The 21,300-nt window shown below is 45.9% G+C and overlaps 1 protein-coding gene across 1 annotated transcript in view; it reads right to left on the minus strand.

Annotated features, from left to right (window-relative positions):
• The window catches only part of nots (nothepsin), a 51,540-nt gene that overhangs the window by 7,208 nt on the left and 23,032 nt on the right, over positions 1–21,300 (minus strand). Inside the window, exons 6-8 of the mRNA XM_028825552.2 lie at positions 15,568–15,690; positions 13,258–13,402; positions 8,559–8,657 (exon numbers count right to left, since the gene is read on the minus strand). Of these exons, the coding sequence (XP_028681385.1) occupies positions 8,559–8,657; positions 13,258–13,402; positions 15,568–15,690 (367 nt within the window). The remainder of the gene's footprint in view (positions 1–8,558; positions 8,658–13,257; positions 13,403–15,567; positions 15,691–21,300) is intronic.

A 21,300-nucleotide genomic window follows, 5' to 3' on the forward strand; every position in this document is an offset into this window, starting at 1 on the left:
AGCATATGACAGGGTGACTGAGAGGTGCTGTGGTATTGTATGAGGAAGTCGGGAGTGGCAGAGAAGTACGTAAGACTTGTACAGGATATGTACGAGGGAAGTGTGACAGTGGTGAGGTCTGCGGTAGGAGTGACGGAGGTGGGATTACAGCAGGGATCGGCTCTGAGCCCTTTCTTATTTGCAATGGTGATGGACAGGCTGGCAGATGAGATTAGACAGGATGTTTGCTGATGACATTGTGATCTGTAGCGATAGTAGGGAGCAGGTTGAGGAGACCCTAGAGAGGTGGAGATCTGCTCTAGAGTGGAGAGGAATGAAGGTCAGTAGGAACAAGACATGTGTGTAAATGAGAGGGAGGTCAGTGGAATGGTGAGGATGAGAGGAGTAGAGTTGGTGAAGGTGGATAAGTTTAAATACTTGGGATCAACAGTACAGAGTAATGGGGATTGTGGAAGAGAAGTGAAGAAGAGAATGCAGGCAGGGTGGAGTGGGTAGAGAAGAGTGTCAGGAGTGATTTGTGACAGACGGGTATCAGCAAGAGTGACAGGGAAGGTTTACAGGACGGTAGTGAGACCAGCTATGGTATATGGGTTGGAGACGGTGGCACAGGAGACAGAGCTGGAGGTGGCAGAGTTAAAGATGCTAAGATTTGCATTGAATGTGACGAGGATGGACAGGATTAGAAATGAGGACATTAGAGGGTCAGCTCTAGTTGGACAGTTGGGAGACAAAGTCAGAGAGGTGAGATGGTGTTGGTTTGGACATGCGCAGAGGAGAAATGAGGGGTATATTGGGAGAAGGATGTTAAGGGAAGAGGAAAAGAGGAAGGTCTAAGAGGAGTTTTATGGATGTGGTGAGACAGGACATGCAGGTGATGGGTGTAACAGAGCAAGATGACGAGGACAGAAAGATATGAAAGAAGATGATCCACTTTGGCAACGCCTAACGGGAGCAGCCGAAAGAAGAAGAAGGAGAGTACTGTAGATAATAAAACCGTTGCTTTCTGAAACATTTCTTTAAATTTTGTACATATCTTGACAGGGTTCATTAGTTATCAGACATGCATGGATCTACATAGCAGCGTCCTGCTAATAAATGGTCCAGAAGTCAACTGAAAGGGAAGTTAGTTTTAGTTAGGAATTTAGGCTTCAGTACTTTGACTTTTAATTTTTTGTTAAACTTTCAGCTTTCTTAGTGGACTCTAGCTGAATTTCTGACATAGACTTGCTTTTTTTTAACAGTTTTATTAGTTTGATTTCCTGGCCCCAGCTTTATTGTCTACTCATTATGGACTGTTTTTTTTATCACCCACTCGATATATACATCACATAACAATAGAAGCAGAGCTGCATTAGAATTTGCAGAAATGAAAGGCAAAGGGTGCACCTCTGAAGCCAAAGGGTATGACTTTATATTTGATGAGATCGGATAAAACTTCATTAATCCCACGGGGATATTAGCACAGAGATCATCACATTGGGAAGAGATCACCCAAATGTTCAAATTCAGCCGAAGAGTAAAGCTTATACTCCAGACTATGGATACCAAAATGTTGGAAGAGTGCGTTCAGGGGGCAAACAAGGAAGTTTAGTGTGATGCAAAGTTAAGATGGGTTCACAGCGAGCATCCATTCAGCCACCAGGGGGAGTGCTACCTGAGTGATATTCTTATTGCAGAAGGCTCACTTATCACAAATGGTTCACGTCCAAGTTAATACACAAAGACATTACCTTTAAGACCACTGACAGAAAGTCACATTTCCTTTTGGATGCTTTGCATAAGGGTGCATTGTTCTTTTAAATGTATTTAAAGGTATCGCACAATTTTTTTATCGTATAACACACTACTGGTGAGGCCTCATCTGGAGTGCTGTGTGCAGTTTTGGTCTCCAGGCTACAAAAATGACATAGCAGTGTAGCGGTGCTTGAAACTTCAATTCCCAGCAGTCCCTGCAGTGGCTCTGCTTGGTCGTCTGCTGAGGGTGCTGGGGCTGTTAGGTACAAGCAGGCCGGTGCGACATGTAAAACAAGCCTAGTGCTACCAAAAAGGGATTTGTGTTTGTGTCAGTTTGCCTTCCCGTTTTGATACTTGTGGATTCTTGTTTTGTCCTGAATCGTCTCCAGTTTTGGGTGTAAGGACTGTCTGGTGTCTTCCTGCTACATGAGGTCTGTCTGAGGATTGAAAGAACCACTCCTGGTCCCATTCACATGTCAACATTTCATCAGGAAATACCAGCAGAACTGATCTTTACATTCATTTACACTGTGCTGAACTCCGGACTATCTGCCATCATTTCATTTCATCAGTTGCCGTTTCCATGGACTTCATCATGTGTGGTTTTTGTTAGTGGTTTGTTATTTTCGAATTCGTGTTTATTGTACATCGCCGTAAGGGGAACTGGGGTGGGATCGTTGTTTTCTTTTATTATTGTCTAATACTTTCTTTAATTGTTGCTTTATTACCGGTCGCTTTTTTGTCTCTGTTTGTGAGTGTGTGCGGGTCGGGCCAAGGCTGGGTGCGTCCCTGGAATCTCCACCCAAAAAAAATAAATAAATCACAGTCTCTTCGATGGTGGGAATCTTAGCAGCACCCGACCGCTATAGCAGCACTGGGAAAAGTCCAGAGAATAGTGACTCCGCTGATTCCAGAGCTACAGGGGATGAATTATCAGGAAAGAATAAAAGAGATGAGCCGAAACAGTTTAAGCAAAAGAAGATTGAAGTGTTTAAAATTATTGTGACGGATGGCCAGGACTCCCTGATTATGGAAGGACTAGGGGACAGTTTCTCCCCTAGTTCGACAGAGGGTATCCCCCTTTGGTTTTCAGCGGGGCTACGGGTTATAAGCATGGAAGCTCAACTCTGCTGGGGCTCGTGGCCACCGCCAAGGGGCGCATGGACATTTGGCCGCCCTTCCTAAAGAAACTCGTTGGGCCCTGTAAAAGGAGCCAGTCACCACCACTTGATGGCCAGAGTCGGGAGGAAGACGACAAAACCTGTGTGAAGGAGGGAAGGGGCAGCAAAGGGACTGCGTTGGTGCTTTGCTATACTCCGTGCTGAACCTGTGTCCTGCCTGTCTGTGTCGGGGTTAGGGTGGCATCACATTTGTGAAAGGAATTAGTCCAGTGGATCGAGTCTGTGATTTTAAAAATGAGTTCATCAAGAATATGAGGACGCAGTTATAAAAATTTCGCACAAACATTAGAAAGTTTTTCTTTACACAGAGAACCACACACACATGGAATAAGCGACCAAGTGGTGTGGTAGGCAGGAGGACTTTAGGGACTTTCAAAACTCGACTTGATGTTATTATAAAAGAATTCACTGGATAGGACCGACAAGCAATGTTGGGCTGAATGGCCTGTTCTCGTCTAGATTGTTTTAATGTTCTAATGTTCCATAGAGCAGGGGAAAGGTACTATATAAATAAAATGTATTATTATTACTATTAATGTTGCTAAAATTTTGGAAATCAATACCACAAGAGAAATTTCATCTGGTATGCCAGATCAACTGGTTTACCATCCACTCCTAGCTTTGAAAAATGCTAGTATTGACCTTTCTCAATGCCCCTGGTTTTCTTTTCCGTGGTTGATTATTCATTTCCTGTATCCTTTCTCTTTAGGTAATTTGTGTCCTATGAACAATCTTTACAACAGCAGGTTTGCAAAATTATTGTGTTTTGGGTAAACATCTAAGCTGCTTACCTTTAAAAGTGAACTTCAACAACCATGATGTTCTTCACAATGACAGACTGAAGTTGTCAACGGACCACACATAAGGGAACGTGTGCGTTCATTGCAGCTGACCAGTGACTCAATCCTGGTCTACAGATGGGGGGCTACCATGTGAATGCTCAGATTATTTAACTAAATTAGTCCCACCAGACTAATAGTTTCCAAGTCTCCATTTCTAGCCAGTCGTGATTTGAACTCTTTTTGTCAACTAAGGCTTTCAGATTTATTTACAGGTAAGTATCGATTTTTAAGAAAATAAAGACAAAGGTCCCACGTATGACAAACTAGCACAGGGAGATTCACTCGAAAGAGGCTCTGAATATTCTGTAATACAGTCATATGAAAAAGTTTGGGACCCCCTCTCAGCCTTCATAATAATTGACTCTCCTTTCAACAATAAAGATACCCGTGGTCTGTCTTTCATTTCCTAGGAGTACTGCGGTGTTTTCCGAACAAAGATTTTTAGTGACGCAGTATTTAGTTGTATGAAATTAAATCAAATGTGACAAACTGGCTGTGCACCAATGTGGGTCCCCTTGTCATTGTGCTGATTTGAATGCCTGTCACTGCTCAATGCTGATTGGTTGATGAGCTCGTTAAGCCTTGAACTTCATAGACCGGTGTGTCCAATCATGAGATATAAAGGGATTTAAGGTGGTCAATTACAAGTTGGGCTTCCTTCCCTTTGACTCTCCTCTGAAGAGGGACAGCATGGGATCCTCAAAGCAACTCTCCAAAGATCTGAAAACAAAGATTGTTGAGTCTCCTGGTTTAGGGGAAGGCTACACAAAGTCATCTCAGAGGTTTGAACTGTCAGTTTCAACTGTAAGGAATGGAATCAGGAAATGGAAGGCCACAGGCACAGTTGCTGTTAAACCAGCAGGTCTGGCAGGCCAAGAAAAATACAGGAGTGGCATATGAGCAGGATTGTGAGAATGGTGACAGACAACCACAGATCACCTCCAAAGACCTTGCTGCAGATGGTGTATCTGTACATCGTTCTACAATTCAAACATCTGTATGGCAGGGTGATGAGAAAGAAGCCCTTTCTGCACTCACGCCACAAACAGAGTCGCTTGTTGTATGCCAATGCTCATTTAGACAAGTCAGATTCATTCTGGAACAAAGTGCTTTGAACTGATGAGACAAAAATGGAGTTATTTGGTCAGAACAAAAAGCTCTTTGCATGGCAGAAGAAGAACACGACATTCCAAGAAAAACACCTGCTACCTACTGTCAAATTTGGTGGAGGTTCCATCATGCTGTGGGGCTGTGTGGCTAGTTTAGGGACTGGGGCCCTTATTAAAGTCGAGGGTCGGATGAATTCAACCCAATATCAACAAGTTCTTCAGGATAATGTTCAAGCATCAGTCACAAAGTTGAAGTTACACAGGGGTTGGATATTCCAACAAGACAATGACCCAAAACACAGTTGGAAATCCAAAAAGCAATTCATGCAGAGGGAGAAGTACAATGTTCTGGAATGGCCATCACAGTCCCCTGACTTGAATATCATTGCAAATCTATGGGATGATTTGAAGCAGGCTGTCCATCAAATTGAACTGAACTGAAGAGATTTTGTAAGAAGAATGGTCAACAAGACCTCCATTCAGAATCCAGACCTTCATCAAAGGCTATAGGAGGACAGCGTCTAGAGGCCAAAAGGAGGCTCAACTAAGTATTGATGTCATATCTCTGTTGGGGGGCCCACATTTATGCACCTGTCTAATTTTGTTATGATGCATATTGCATATTTTCTGTTAATCCAATCAACGTAATGTCACTGCTGAAATCCTACTGTGTCCATAAGGCATGTCAGATATTAAAAGGAAGTTCAGCCAATGAGAAACAAAAATCCAAAGAATTAAGAGGGGCTCCCAAACTTTTCATATGAGTTAGTAACTCTTGCTAGGACGAAGCAATCTGAACGAAACAACGTGCAACGTGGTCCTCAGTATTTCGAGCTTCAAACAAGCTGTGATGCCCCTGCGTTGAAGCGATAAGGTAGGTACCAGACAGCCATTTGCAACTTCTGGGTGCCTACCACCTGGACCCCTTCACTCAGTCACTCGAATTCTCATGAGGAAGGTGGTGTACAATATCGAGCAGCACGTCTTCATGGTGCGAATCTATTGGGTCACCAATTCGTTTAAGCGATGTCAGAATCAACTGGATGATCGTGAGTTAACGGAAGGTTACAGAAAGATGGAGCAACGTGTCACACAAGAGTCCTTCTTCAGCAACAGGGTCCTGTCAGTCATGGAGAATCCACTGCATCCACTGAACAGGATCATCTCCAGACAGAGGAGAAGCTTCAGGGACAGACTGCTGTCACCGTCCTGCTCTACTGACAGACTGAGGAGATCGTTCCTCCACCACACTATGAGACTCTTCAATTCCACCCGGGGGGGTAAACGTTAACGTTATACAAAGTTATTGTCTGTTATGCCTGCATTGTTATCACTCTTTAATTTATTGTTATTATCAGTATGCTGCTGCTGGAGTATGGGAATTTCCCCTTGGTATTAATAATATCTATCTATCTATCTATCTATCTATCTATCTATCTATCTATCTATCTATCTATCTATCTATCTATCTATCTATCTATCTATCTATCTATCTATCTATCTATCTATCTATCTATCTATCTATCTATCTATCTATCTATCTATCTATCTACGAATAAAAACTTCCAGATTTAAGATCTCAACAATCCAGTTGTTTAATGAGAATAGGTAACCAGAAAACAAATCCATCACAGACACGGCAAATTCAGAAGTGCCACTGAGTAGATGGGTTTAAGCTTTTTTAGCACATATACAGTATTTGAATATGCTGAATACATTCTTGTATGTAAAGCATGTATTTTTAGTACAAAGATGCAGATGGGGATCAGATATACCGTATGTGATCCCTTATACCTTATTTTCTCTTTCCTTGTCTTTTTATAAACTGCTCAAAAAAATGAAAGGATCACTTTGAATACACATGAGATCTCAATGGGAAAAAGTATCCTGCTGGCTCTCTGAAATGAAAATGATCAACCAACAGAGGGACACCCCAAAAATCAAAGGGAAAAAATGAGGCGGCAGGTGAGTCCATTTTGCCGAAATTTCATTGCAAAAACTTCAAATCGTACTCAGTAGTTTGTATGACACACACACACACACACCACATGCTTGTATGCATTCCTGACAACGTCCTAATGAGACATCAGATGGACTGAAATATAATGTCCTACCCAGAGGATTGAGGTCAGGCGAGGTTGGATGGGTTTGTTGTCAATGGTATTAATTCCGTCATCATCTCACCACATGAGGCCCCAGGAGGAACCAGCCTAGGGTCTGACAATGAGTCCAAGGTTTTCATCCCGATACCTAATGGCAGTCAAATGCCGTTGTCTTGCCTGTACAGGTCTGTGTGCCTCTCCATGGATATGCCTCCCTATCACTGACCCACCACCAAACCGGTCATGCTGAACGATGTCACAAGCAGCATAACATTCTCCACGGCTTCTCCAGACCCTTTCACGTCTGTCACATGTGCTCAGGGTGAACCTGCTCTCATCTGTGAAAAGCACAGGGCGCCAGTGGTGGACCTGCCAATTCTGGTATTCTATGGCAAATGCCAGCCGAGCTCCATGGTTCCCACTAGAGGACGTCAGGCCCTCAGGCCACCCTCATGAAGTCTGTTTCTGATTGTTTGCTCAGAGACATTCACACCAGTGGAACTGCCTACCTGCCTGATGGAGGTCATTTTTGTAGGCTGTACCAGGGCTCATCCTGTTCCTCTTTGCCCAAAGGAGCAGATACCGGTCGGTCCTGCTGATGGGTTAAGAAAGTTTAAACGCATGTCTCATCCTGGGGTATGATAGAAGGGTACAAGTTAATGGGGAATTGGGATGACTTGATAAGATGCACTTGATCAGGAGGGACACCAATGTGGTGAGTGTTGGGGTGTTAGGTGGGACATATAAGTAGATAACTCAAAGATCAGGGTGGGGGAGAAGGTAGCAGGGAGGTCAGGACAGGCCTGATTTCACATAAATGGACACCCACTACAGTGTAAAAACAAATACAGAATCAATTCAGAAGTTTCTACTCAAAGAGTCAAAGATAATTGAGTAATACATTTAAATCACTGCCCTTAAATGCAATGAAAAAAACAATAAACTGTATGAGTAGTTCTGTGTAACTGAACAAACAGAGGGCTGAGGACCTTCTATGAGGGGTCCTGTCCAGCTCTCCTAGAGGAACTGCCTGTCTGTCTCCTGGAATCTCCTCCATGCCCTTGAGACTGTGCTGGGAGACAAAGCAATTCTTCTGGCAATGCCATGTATTGATGTGCCTGCCATCCTGGAGAAGTTGGACTACCTGTGCCACTTCTGTAGGGTCCAGATATGGCCTCATGCTAGCAGTAGTGACACTGACCGTAGACAAATGCAAAATGAGTGACAAAACAGACGAGGAGGGAAAAATGTCAGTGGCCTCCCTCCACTTGTTAAACCATTCATTCCTGTTTTGGGGGTCGTCTCATTGTTGCCCCTCTAGTGCACTGATGAACAAGCCTCTCTGCTACTTCACTGACCAGTTCATTAGCCCAGACGTTTCATTGACTTGGTGCTATACTGGGATTCAAAGGGGTTCCTTTCATTTTGTGGCGCTTTATATTTCAAAGCCTATGTCTATGAACGCTTATTGTTAAAACACAAACCATATCAGATTCCCTATTTGAGATAATAAAGTTAAAGTTGAGTCAAGTCATTGTGTGAGCTGGAGCAAGAATATGAAAGAAACCCAAAAGGTGAGATTTACAGTACCTTCCTGACGTACATGTCAGCCGAGAGCTTGTATTCAACTCCTTCAATAAAAATCTCCACATTGGGCAAACTGGATAGTCGGCTGCAGTCAACCAAATACTGAAAGATAAATAAAAAAAATAGAAGATCAGATCAATCGCAGTACCTTGTACACAGTTTTTTTATTTTTAATAAATTTGCAAAAACCTCAAGTAAACTTTCTTCACGTTGTCAGTATGGGGTGTTGTGTGTAGAATTCTGAGGAAAAAAATGAATTTAATCTATTTTGGAATAAGGCTGTAACATAACAAAATGTGGAAAAAGTGACGCGCTGGGAATACTTTCTGGATGCACTGTATATGCGCTTTGTGACAGACGACTGGGGACCTTGCCCCACAGGGATGCCTGGAGAGGGCAATTCCTTTCCCGGGATGCAAGGATTGCATGGGGGTCACGAAGCTTGGAAGCTCAACCCTGTGGGGGGCTGTCACCTCCACCAGGGGGCAACCTGGATGGTCTCGGAGCCATGGACTGTAGCACTTCTGCCACATCAAGGGAAGCGCTGCCGGATCAGGAACTGAGCATACCCAGAGTGCTTCCAGGTGCCCATGAAGCAAAAAGTGCTGCAGGAAGGTCATCAGGGAGCACATCCGGGGGCATTATAAAAGGGGCCGCCTCATTCCATTCAGGGAGCCGGAGTCGGGAGGCAGAGGACAGTTGTTGTGGGAGAGGAGAAGATGGTAAAGGGAAAGGAGTGTGAGTTGTTTATGGTGCATTGTGCTGCGTGAACTGTAAAATGAATGCGTGTGCTTTGATCAGTGTGCCTCTGGTGTCTGTCTGTGTCGGGTTAAACGCTGGTATAGCGCCACCTATTGTCACAGCTTCAATAACCCAGTTATTCGCAGAAAACCCTTATTCCATCCATCCATCCATCCATTGTCTCCCGCTTATCTGAGGTCGGGTCGCGGGGGCAGCAGCTTGAGCAGAGATGCCCAGACTTCCCTCTCCCTGGCCACTTCTTCTAGCTCTTCCGGGAGAATCCCGAGGCGTTCCCAAGCCAGTCGAGAGACATAGTCCCTCCAACGTGTCCTGGGTCTTCCCCGGGGCCTCCTCCCGGTTAGACGTGCCCGGAACACCTCACCAGGGAGGCGTCCAGGAGGCATCCTGATCAGATGCCCGAGCCACCTCATCTGACTCCTCTCGATGCGGAGGAGCAGCGGCTCTACTCTGAGCTTCTCACCCTATCTTTAAGGGAGAGCCCAGACACCCTGCGGAGGAAACTCATTTCAGCCGCTTGTATTCGCGATCTCGTTCTTTCGGTCACTACCCATAGTTCATGACCATAGGTGAGGGTAGGAACATAGATCGACTGGTAAATTGAGAGCTTCGCCTTATGGCTCAGCTCCTTTTTCACCACGACAGACCGATGTAGAGCCCGCATTACGGAGGACGCCGCACCGATCCGCCTGTCGATCTCACGCTCCATTCTTCCCTCACTCGTGAACAAGACCCCGAGATACTTGAACTCCTCCACTTGGGGCAGGATCTTGCTACCAACCCTGAGAGGGCACTCCACCCTTTTCCGGCTGAGGACCATTGTCTCGGATTTGGAGGTGCTGATTCTCATCCCAGCCGCTTCACACTCGGCTGCGAACCGATCCAGAGAGAGCTGAAGATCACGGCCTGATGAAGCAAACAGGACAACATCATCTGCAAAAAGCAGTGACCCAATCCTGAGCCCACCAAACCGGACCCCCTCAACGCCCTGGCTGCGCCTAGAAATTCTGTCCATAAAAGTTATGAACAGAATCGGTGACAAAGGGCAGCCCTGGCGGAGTCCAACTCTCACTGGAAACGGGTTCGACTTACTGCCGGCAATGCGGACCAGGCTCTGGCACCGATCGTACAGGGACTGAACAGCCCTTATCAGGGGGGCCGGTACCCCATACTCTCGGAGTACCCCCAACAGGATTCCCTGAGGGACATGGTCGAATGCCTTTTCCAAGTCCACAAAACACATGTAGACTGGTTGGGCAAACTCCCATGCACCCTCCAGGACCCTGCTAAGGGTATAGAGCTGGTCCACTGTTCCACGACCAGGACGAAAACCACACTGTTCCTCCTGAATCCGAGGTTCGACTATCCGACGGACCCTCCTCTCCAGGACCCCTGAATAGACTTTTCCAGGGAGGCTGAGGAGTGTGATTCCTCTGTAGTTGGAACACACCCTCCGGTCCCCCTTATTCCAGTTAAAGAAATGGAGTTATTGGCCTCTGAGAGACCTGATTACAAGCGGTAGATTTCTCTGTGAATAATCCAAATATATGGCCAGTTAAACCCTTAACTGCGTTACTGCTAAGGATTTTGTAGTCTGTGCGTGTCCGTTGAACTCTGCCAGACTATGTGTGTGTGTTTGCGTTGCACACGCGTTCAGCAGTCACAGGTAGATGCGCAAAATTCAATTTCCAGAGGCAAATGTTTGGACAATCGTTTCATTCCTTCTAACGGCTGAAATAATCTGTCTTCATATTGCAGAAATTGTTACATTTATGTCAATGAACTGAACGTAGAGTGCTAGACTCTGAAACATAATCTTGAAGGCAGTAGGGGAACGCGTTAAAAGTCACACACGTTACGTACTCCGATTTCTTTCTAAAGTAACGAGTAATCTAACTCTACACCTTATCTTACTGAAGTAACAATACTTCTGTTCTTATTATTTCAGCAGCACTGGGTGTACGGCCAGAAGCAAATGTATGCACAGCTGCTTGCAATCCGCTAACAGAAACCGTCAATTTGATTAAACACAAGAAAATGATCACAGGCATCAAATACTCATTTTCTGATTCACGGCAGCCGATGGTGACGTTTAACCCGTTTTAACGCAGTTTAATGATGTCAGAGCGTTTTGACAATGGAGAACTGCACAAGATCATTTGCCCAAGTGAACGCAGATTTTTAAGAAACCAAGTTTCTGCCTTGACCAGGTTATTCGCCTTAATTCGGTTGTGTGTGTGCATGTAAAACGCCAAAAATGGCAGCACAATTCAAAGAAAGCTAAAAACAAAAATGGAAGCATGAAAAATGTGAATAGCTTAACGATAAAAATGAGTCATAAGGTTACAATCAAAATAAGCACAAAAAAATTATTGGAAAATTAAGAATTAGTAACATCAAAACCCTTTCTTCGTGCCAGTCCCAAGGCCAGATAAATGGTGAGGGTTACGTTTGGAAGGGCATCCGGTGTAAAATTTTTCCAAATCAATATGCGGACAACAATACAGATTTCCATACCGGATCGGTTGAGCCCCGGGTTAACAGGTGGCACAGTGGTAGTGCTACTGCTGCTTTGCAGTAAGGAGACTGTGGAAGATTGTGGGTTCGCTTCCCAGTTCCTCCCTGTGTGGATAGCGCTTTGAGTACTAAGAAAAGCGCGATATAAATGTAATGAATTATTATTATTATTAACAACGACCACCACCAGTAGTGTTAGCCAACAGGGTGCTGGTGGAAATTGGGCTACTGTTGGCTGAAGAAGAAGAAGGAGAAGAAGAGGGGGGAGACGTGTCCGGAGGCAGGAGGAGAGGAGGAAGATAAAGAGAGTGGAACTGAGGGTAAGAACTTTGAATGTTGGCAGTATGACTGGCAAGGGGAGAAAGTTAGCAGATATGATGGAGAGAAGGAAGGTTGATATATTGTGTGTGAACAGACTAAATGGAAGGGGAGTAAGGCCTGGTGGATCAGAGGTGGATTCAAATTGTTCTATCATGTGTCACATGAGGCTGGGGGTCAGACTCAGCTGGGACGCCTGGAAGGACCAGGGGGTGGCTTATACGTCCCCCAGGCCACGAGGGGGCAACCGCCTTGGATGTTGAGGGGACCACGGGAAAGGAGCAAGTAGGCTCAAGCCCATTGGGGCCCGTGGCCACAGCCAGGGGGCGCCTCGAGCGTCGTGGAGCCCGGGAAACACGCACTTCCGCCACACCTGGGAAGGTGCAGGAAGATCATTCCAGCGACACCCGGAGTGCTTCCGGGTGCAAGAGCAGCACTTCCGCCACACCAGGAAGTGCTGCCAGAAGGACATCATCAAGCACCTGGAGCACGTCCGGGTGGAGATAAAAGGGGCCGCCTCCCTACAATCGGGGAGCTGGAGTCGGGAGTGGGAGCAGGACGGAGCTCCCGTGAGGAGAGGAAAGGCGGCCCACAGACAAATGAAGGCCCGAGTAAGAGTGTTTGGTGCGGGAAGCGCTGTGCTGTGTGGAGAAATAAAAGTGTGTGTTTTTATGAAGAGTTGGTGTCCGTGTGGTTGTGTCCGGGCTGAACATCTCACACATGGTGTGGATGGAAAGAGAAATGGGGTAGAAGTTAAAACGTGAACAAAGATGGGATATTCACTGCTTAATCTTACATCTTATTGCCATTTCCTGCTGTTTGAACTCATGCCTATGTCAGCTGGCACAGACAGACAGACAGAGAGACAGAGAGAGGTTGGCAGCATGCACTGATTACAGCATGTTGCCACACCCATCAGATGGCAAAATATCTCTTGAATACGTCCAAATTCTATGCCAAGAAGTGATGTGGAGGTGAATGCCCTTGAGTCATGTTATATGGCAGCAGCAGGGCACCATTTATTTGCATATTCCTTTCTTAAGGTCTGTTGCAACCTTTTGCCCAAGGTGCCCGTGAAGTGAACAAATGAGAGAACATGGCAGCCTACCTCTCCCCGCTGACTGGGAACAGCTCCGATATACCCGTGGAGTTTAGCAATCTCAGCTGTGGGTCCTGTGATGAGAGACGTCCCTGTGTCAACTATGGCCTGGCAGGTGTTGGCACAGAAAGCCTCGGCTCCCTGGACTTTGATACTGCACATAAAGAGAAGAGCGACTTTGCAATGAATGTTGTCAGTTGTATAATAATAATTTTGAATAATAATTTTTTGCATTTATATAGCGCTTTTCTCACTACTCAAAGCGCTTAGCAATTGCAGGTTAAGGGCCCAACAGAGCTGAGTCCCTTTTGGCATTTTTATGGGATTCGAACCAGCAACCTTCCGATTGCCAGTGCAGATCCCTAGCCTCAGAGCCACCACCATACTTTGTGAGTTCCTCCATCAGGACTTACACATACCCTTCATTGTCAGGAGTGCACATAACACAGGACACCAAAGAGCAGGATGCCCTCTGTCGCTGTGAGACTGGCTCTGGCATTACTTTTCAGTGGCTCAAGAGAGTAACTGCATGGAGGCTCAGATTGGTCAGCTACTGAGGTTAGCTGAATTTGGCACGTGGCTGACCCAAGAGTCGTGTTCGGTCCATAGCTGGGACATTTCCAACTTTTGTGATGTTTGATTGTGGTTATGCACCGTTATTCTTTGACCTTTACATCTACAGCTTGCACTCAGCTATGCCAATAATATGGCCTTCTCATATCCACATAGCGACTTTCATCATCTAGAGTGAGTGACTGACCTGGCATCTTACAACAACTACTGCAAATAGTGGCACCTTAAACCAAGAGTTTTTTTGCAAAAGTCTGACCAATAGACAACTGAAATTGTCATTCAACAGAACAATACTGTTAGCCCTACATATCTCTGGGGCACTTTCGATAGACCCCAATGTACACGACTCACAAGTAGTGACAACACTGAAAACCATAAATCACCTGATCCTGAAGCTGGCTTGCACTTCTTGGGGAGCACTGACCACTGGCGTTTGAACACCCACCCTGGCCCTAGTGTACTCAGCAGCAGTTCATCGTGCCCATGAAGGGTTCAGCAGTCAACATAACAAGGACATTGACGTACAGCTGACCCCCATGACCCTGTGGTAGGATATAGCGGGTTGGATAATGGATGGATGGATGGATGAACTCTGCCATGAGAACTGTGCACCCCTCAATTGTGCCTCTGGAGCAAAGTCTTACTCCGCGTTCTATCAAACTCAAGGAAACCATCACTTGGCTTTGTAGAACAAGTTGCTGCAACAGCCTTCAATTTGCCAAAAAAAAAAAAACATGGCAGGAAGCCTGGGCTGAGAGCAACCAAACCAGCCCCATCTTCAACAACACAGTGACGAGCGACCGTTCAAGAGAGCTCCAGTTGCCGTGTCAAGCATGGTGCAATCACAAACAACTTCAAACACAGAATGGATGATGCAACATCACAAAGGTTATTAAAGCAGGGTCTTTCCACCGATCCTTGTGTCTGTGGGCATCGAGGACAGACTTACCACATCGAGTTGGATTGCCTCGTGTTATCCTGTTGGGGGACACGTGGATGACAACATCAACCAGAAAGACAATGCCAACGTCTGGCTTAATCGATTAAATTTGTGAAGAGGCAGAGTCTAATTTAAATAATTTTGTATTCATTTCTTTTATTCAGTTTTTGCAAAACCCATATAATAAATAAATATATAATTATGGTTAGGTGTGCACCATACTCAAAAGATCAGAACATTTCAATTCATTGTTAACTCCTTAAAACTCTTCTTCTTTCAGATGCTCCTGTTAGGGGTTTCCACAGCGGGTCATCTTCTTCCATATCTTTCTGTCCTCGTTATCTTGTTCTGTTACACCCAACACCTTCATCTCCTCTCTCACCACATCCATAAACCTTCTCTTAGGCCTTCCTCTTCTCCTCTTCCCTAGCACCCTTCTCCCAATATACCCAGCATCTCTCCTCTGCATATGTCCAAACCAGCTCAATCTCGCCTCTCTGACTTTGTCTCCTAACTGTCCCACCTGAGCTGACCCTCTAATGTCCATCCATCCATCCATTTTCCAACCCGCTGAATCCAAACACAGGGTCACGGGGGTCTGCTGGAGCCAATCCCAGCCAACACAGGGCACAAGGCAGGAACCAATCCTGGGCAGGGTGCCAACCCACTGCAGCCTCTAATGTCCTCATTTCTAATAACTCTTTAAAACTCTGCAAGGGACAAAACGTTTTAGAATCTACTGTGTGCAGCATGCAGCCTAATCATGAAACGGAGGCCACAGACCGACACCTCATGGGGAAACTTACTTGTCCACTTTGATCTGCCAGTAGCCCTTGTCTGTCAATGGTACCCAGTTAATGTGTCCTCTGTAGAGTGAGTGGTCCACACCCCCCAGCAGCAGCTCTCCACCCAGCGGCTGGTTCTTTCCTCTGTGAAAGACAAAGAATACAGAGACGTGTTACTGTTGTAAGTCAGGTGGCGACTCTGAGAACATGTAGCGTTCTCTGACATGAGTCTCTGCTTTTCATCACCAGGGGCATCCCTCCTGGATAAGAAGGTAACGAGGTGCAGGTCCAAGAGGTTTTGAATTCTAGTCAAGTCTACTGCAAGTGCAGCACAAAGGTAGGTCACATTGGCTGATTTGATTAAATGGACTAGAAGAAACCATATACAGACATATGAAAAAGTTTGGGAACCCCCCTTAACTACCTTTTAATATCTGACATGCCTTATGAAAACAGTAGGATTTCAGCAGTGACATTAAGATTATTGGATTAACAGAAAATATGCAATATACATCATAACAAAATTAGACAGGTGCATAAATGTGGGCACCCCAACAGAGATATGACATCAATACTTAGTTGAGCCTCTAGACGCTGTCCTCCTATAGCCTCTGATGAGTGTCTGATTCTGGATGGAGGTCTTGTTGACTATTCTTCATACCAAATCTCCCCAGTTCACTTCAATTTGATGGACAGCCTGCTTCAAATCATCCCATAGATTTTCGATGATATTCAAGTCAGGGGACTGTGACGGCCATTCCAGGACATTGTACTTCTCCTTCTGCATGAATGCCTTTGTAGATTTCCAATTGTGTTTTGGGTCATTGTCTTGTTGGAATATCCAACCCCTGCATAAGTAACTTCAACTTTGTGACTGATGCTTGAACATTATCCTGAAGAATTTGTTGATATTGGATTGAATTCATCGGACCCTCGACTTTAACAAGGGCCCCAGTCCATGAACTAGCCACACAGCCCCCACAGCATGATGGAACCTCCACCAAATGTGACAGTAGGTAGCAGGTGTTTTTCTTGGAATGCGGTGTTCTTCTTCCACCATTCAAAGCGTTTTTTGTTCTGACCAAATAACTCCATTTTTGTCTCATCAGTCCAAAGCACTTTGTTCCAAAATGAATCTGGCTTGTCTAAATGAGCATTGGCATACAACATACGACTCTGTTTGTGGCATGAGTGCAGAAAGGGCTTCTTTCTCATCACCCTGCCATACAGATGTTTGAATTGTAGAACGATGTACAGATACACCATCTGCAGCCAGATGTTCTTGCAGGTCTTTGGAGGTGATCTGTGGTTGTCTGTCACCATTCTCACAATCCTGCCCATATGCCGCTCCTGTATTTTTCTTGGACTGCCAGACCTGCTGGGTTTAACAGCAACTGTGCCTGTGGCCTTCCATTTCCTGATTCCATTCCTTACAGTTACAGAAACTGACAGTTTAAACCTCTGAGATGGCTTTTTGTAGCTTTCCCCTAAACCAGGGGTGTCGAACTCCAGTCCTGGAGGGCCGCAGTGGCTGCAGGTTTTCATTCTAACCATCTTCTTAATTAGTGACCAGTTCTCGCTGCTAATTACTGTTAATTAGCTTGACTCAGACCCCTTAGTTGTTTCTTTTTTTTCTTAATTAGCGGCCAAACAATAATGAGACACGAAACAAGCGGCCACATAACCCGCTCACCCTGTGCCCATCACACAGAATCTGAAAACAGAGAAAGGTGGAGGTCTCAGTAAGGCTGATCTCTCAGGTCATCAAAACATCTTGATGGTGTTCTTAGACAAATTCATAAAATCATCAGTTTTGGAAATGTCTGTTGTGGCAGAATGAATAATTAAATAACGGGTTTAATTAACAGCAAGCTTTGGCTTCTCATTAAGAAACTGGTTGGAGTTAGAAGCCCCAGGTTAAGCTGGTCATCTGTTGGCTCGTTTCACATCTCATTTCTGTTTGGCTGTCATTTAATGAGGAAACAAATCAATTTAGAGGACTGAATCCTTCTAATAGGGCTATTAAAATGAAAAACTGATTAGGTTAGAATGAAAACCTGCAGCCACTGCGGCCCTCCAGGCCTGGAGTTCGACACCCGTGCCCTAAACCAGGAGATCTTTGGAGAGTTGCTTTGAGGATCCCATGCTGTCTGTCACTCTTCAGAGGAGAGTCAAAGGGAAGGAAGCACAACTTGCAATTGACCACCTTAAATACCTTTATATCTCATGATGGGACACACTGGTGTGGCAGGTGGCCGGGTGTGGTCCGCAGCCGCCTGCCTATTTAAGGAGCCGCCTCCCTACAATCAAGGGTGAGGAGGTGGACGAGGTCAGAGGAGGCAGCAAGGAGAGGCCCTGAGTGTTTGTGAAGAGCAAGAGAGACGTACTGTGGAGAGACTGTGGGGTTTGTTGGTGTGGTGCACTAGTGACTTGTAAATAGTATTATTTGTGTAATAAACGTGTGGTGATGGTCATAAACGTGTCTGCCTGCCTGTGTCCAGGACGCACCCTTTCACAGTGGTGTAGCAGTCGGATGCTCCACCTGGGTCAAGGTGGGGACCTGTACTGTTGAGAGATTCTGTGAAAGGCCCGGCACAGCAGGCAACCTCACCCACGTGCCGCATGTGTTGCGGACCAGGGGAGGCCCACCGTTGGACTTGGTATTGTTTCAGGGGCGGCTCAAGAGCGAGGCGGCAGCAGGGAGAGCTGCCGGGAAGGAGACGCTGCACACACGACAGCTGCAGCAGCCGCGGAGCTGCCCAGAACCTCGCCCTCGAGTGTGGAAGGAGGGCGAGGAGGCCGCAGACCGGAAGTCCCTCTTCGTAACAGGCACGGGATTGGGCAGCGTGTCCTGTCATCCCGCCAAAGATTGGTCAGAGGCGGGAGCAGGGAATGTCCAATTCGTGCCAGGAAGAAGCTCGAGTGGGCTGCAGGGAAGAGCCCACGGAGAGCAGTCGGCGAGTGGAGCTGTTCGAAAGAAAAGCACACCGCCGACTGTTTCTCACTCTTTGGCAGCAATTCTGCAGGACGAGCTTCAGCTTGCGCTATCGCTGCCGGCTGAGCGATGTGCCCTCCGGGCGGATCCAGGAGGGACGACAGTGGCGTGCGATCGAGAGCCGCAGAGGAAGGAGGATCGACGTGCTGCGGGAACTTCGGACCGGAGAGGCACAGCGGGGAAGGTAAGTGGGACCGACCCCATGAAGCTCCGGACACCAGCAGGGCTGGGTCTGCCCTTTTGCAATGGGCAGATTCGAATCGTCACGGTGTCCCAAAATAAAAGGAGGAAGCGGCTTGGGGAAGCCAGTTCCTCCGATATGGGAGGACGTGCAGCTGGGTGGGCGCGTCCCTCGAAGGGCCGAGGCAGAGGAAAACCCCGCAGGCTGGGAGGTGAGACAAAAGAGTGCACCAGTTGGAAGCCCCATGGCAGGGGTCACGGAAATCTCGGGCCGGGAGTCCGAGATTACAAGCATCGGGGTGCCGGATGGAGCAGAGAGCGTTGGCCCAAGCCTGGAGAAGGTGCACAGAGGCGCCATGTCAGGGCAACGTCTCTGCCCCTTGTTTTTCTTTTTGTTGTAGGGGACCGGGTCCCTAGGCTGGGACGGATCGGCCTGTCACAGAGGAAAATCTGCCCTGCCCTGTGGGGTCTCAGCGTGGAGGGGAGTTATGTGGCAGGTGGCTGGGAATGGTCCGCAGCCGCTGCCTATTCAAGGAGAGGCCCTGAGTGTTTGTGAAGAGCAAGAGAGACGGACTGTGGAGAGACTGTGGGGTTTGTTGGTGTGGTGCACTAGTGACTTGTAAATAGTATTATTTGTGTAATAAACGTGTCTGCCTGCCTGTGTCCGGGACGCACCCTTTCACACCGGTCTATGAAGGCTTAACGAGCTCATCACACCAACCAATCAGAATTAAGCAGTGACAGACATTCAAATCAGCACAATGACAAGGGGACCCACATTTGTGCACAGCCAGTTTTTCACATTTGATTTCATTTCATACAACTAAATACTGCGTCACTAAAAATCTTTGTTCGGAAAACACCGCCGTACTCCATGGAAATGAAAGACAGACCACTGTTATCTTTATTGTTGAACGGAGAGTCAATTATTATGCAGGCTGAGAGGGGGTCCCAAACTTTTCATATGACTGTAAACATTATCAAAAAAAAAACAAAACAAAAGACTAATGTCCAGAACACTAACAAAGAATCATTGTTGAATTTCACACACTGATTTCCATATAAGAATTCAAGCTACATTTTTAGATTTGCTTTATGCAGAAACTTAAGACAGTGAGGAGTGTGCTGCCCTCTTATACAGGTGAGGAGCAATATGACATAATATTTCACCTGACCTGCAACTGTTGAGAATTTTAATTAGGGATCAATGCGCTTTATTATTAGTTTTGTGCTCTTAGCTATGAAACGTTTAGGCCTGGAACAAGTTTAACAGGACACCATTAGTTTTGTAAGAGAGGCCTCTTGGCTGCCTGTCCTTCTCGCTTGCTTTGCTTTTGAGTTTCTGCGAGTCGTGCTGTGAGACGAGGTCATCATGTGCTCTCTGAGGAAGCAGGCTGGCAAACTTTGTTTCGAGACTGCAGGAGCCGAGCTGTTTGTAAGACTAAATAAACTGCAGGTAAGGCCTGTGCCTGTGTGAGTAAAGGGTAAGCTCTTAAGCTAGCGTATAAAATATATAAGGAATTAAATGGCATTTAGAAGAGAAGCATTAGAGTTCATTAACAGCTTAGGCAGTAAAATTAAACACAATGTATTATGATATTAGTTAGTTTTGAACACTTTAGGCACTTAAGAGTTGATTATTGAAAGCTAAGGGACTTTTTTCTGAATATGTGCCGTGATCTAAGCAGCAGGTTGGCTTCTGTCAGACCACCGGGCAGCTGTGTGCCACGACTTAATAATAATAATAATTCATTACATTTATATAGCACTTTTCTCAGTACTCAAAGCACTATCCACACAGGGAGGAACCTGGAACTGAACCCACAATCTTCCACAGTCAACTTACTGCAAAGCAGCAGCACTACCACTGTGCCAATGAACAGTGCTGCTGCCTGCATTCATGGGCTTTCTATATTAGCACGCACATATATATTTCACAGTAGCATTTGCAATATTTCTTTATATACAGTACTGTGCAAAGGTTTTAGGCAGGTGTGAAAAAATGCTGCAAACAAAGAATGCTTTCAGAAATATAAATAATGATTGTTTATTGTTATCAATGTACAAAATGCAAAGTGAGCGAACAAAAGACAAATCGAAATCAAATCAGTACTTGGTGTTCCTACCTTTTGCCTTCAAACCAGCATCAATTCTTATAGGTCCACTTGCACAAAATCAGGGATTTTGTAGGATTCTAGTCAGGTGTCTGATCAACCAATTCTACCCAACAGGTGCTAATGATCATCAATGCCACACGTAGGTTGAAACACAGTCATTAACTGAAACAGAAACAGCTTCAAACTGGGTGAGGAACAGCCAAACTCTGCTACCAAGGTGAGGTTGTGGAAGACAGTTTCATGTCATGGCGAGATTGAGCACAGCAACAAGACACAAGGTAGTTCTACTACATCAGCAAGGTCTCTCCCAGACAAAGATTTCAAAGCAGACTGGGGTTTCAAGATGTGCTCTTCAAGCTCTTTTGAAGAAGCACAAAGAAACGGGCAACGTTGAGGATCGTAGACGCAGTGGTCGGCCAAGGAAACTTAGTGCAGCAGATGAAAGACACATCAAGCTTATTA

The sequence above is a fragment of the Erpetoichthys calabaricus genome (assembly GCF_900747795.2).
Source record: "Erpetoichthys calabaricus chromosome 1 unlocalized genomic scaffold, fErpCal1.3 SUPER_1_unloc_22, whole genome shotgun sequence".
In the NCBI taxonomy this organism is placed as follows: domain Eukaryota; kingdom Metazoa; phylum Chordata; class Cladistia; order Polypteriformes; family Polypteridae; genus Erpetoichthys; species Erpetoichthys calabaricus.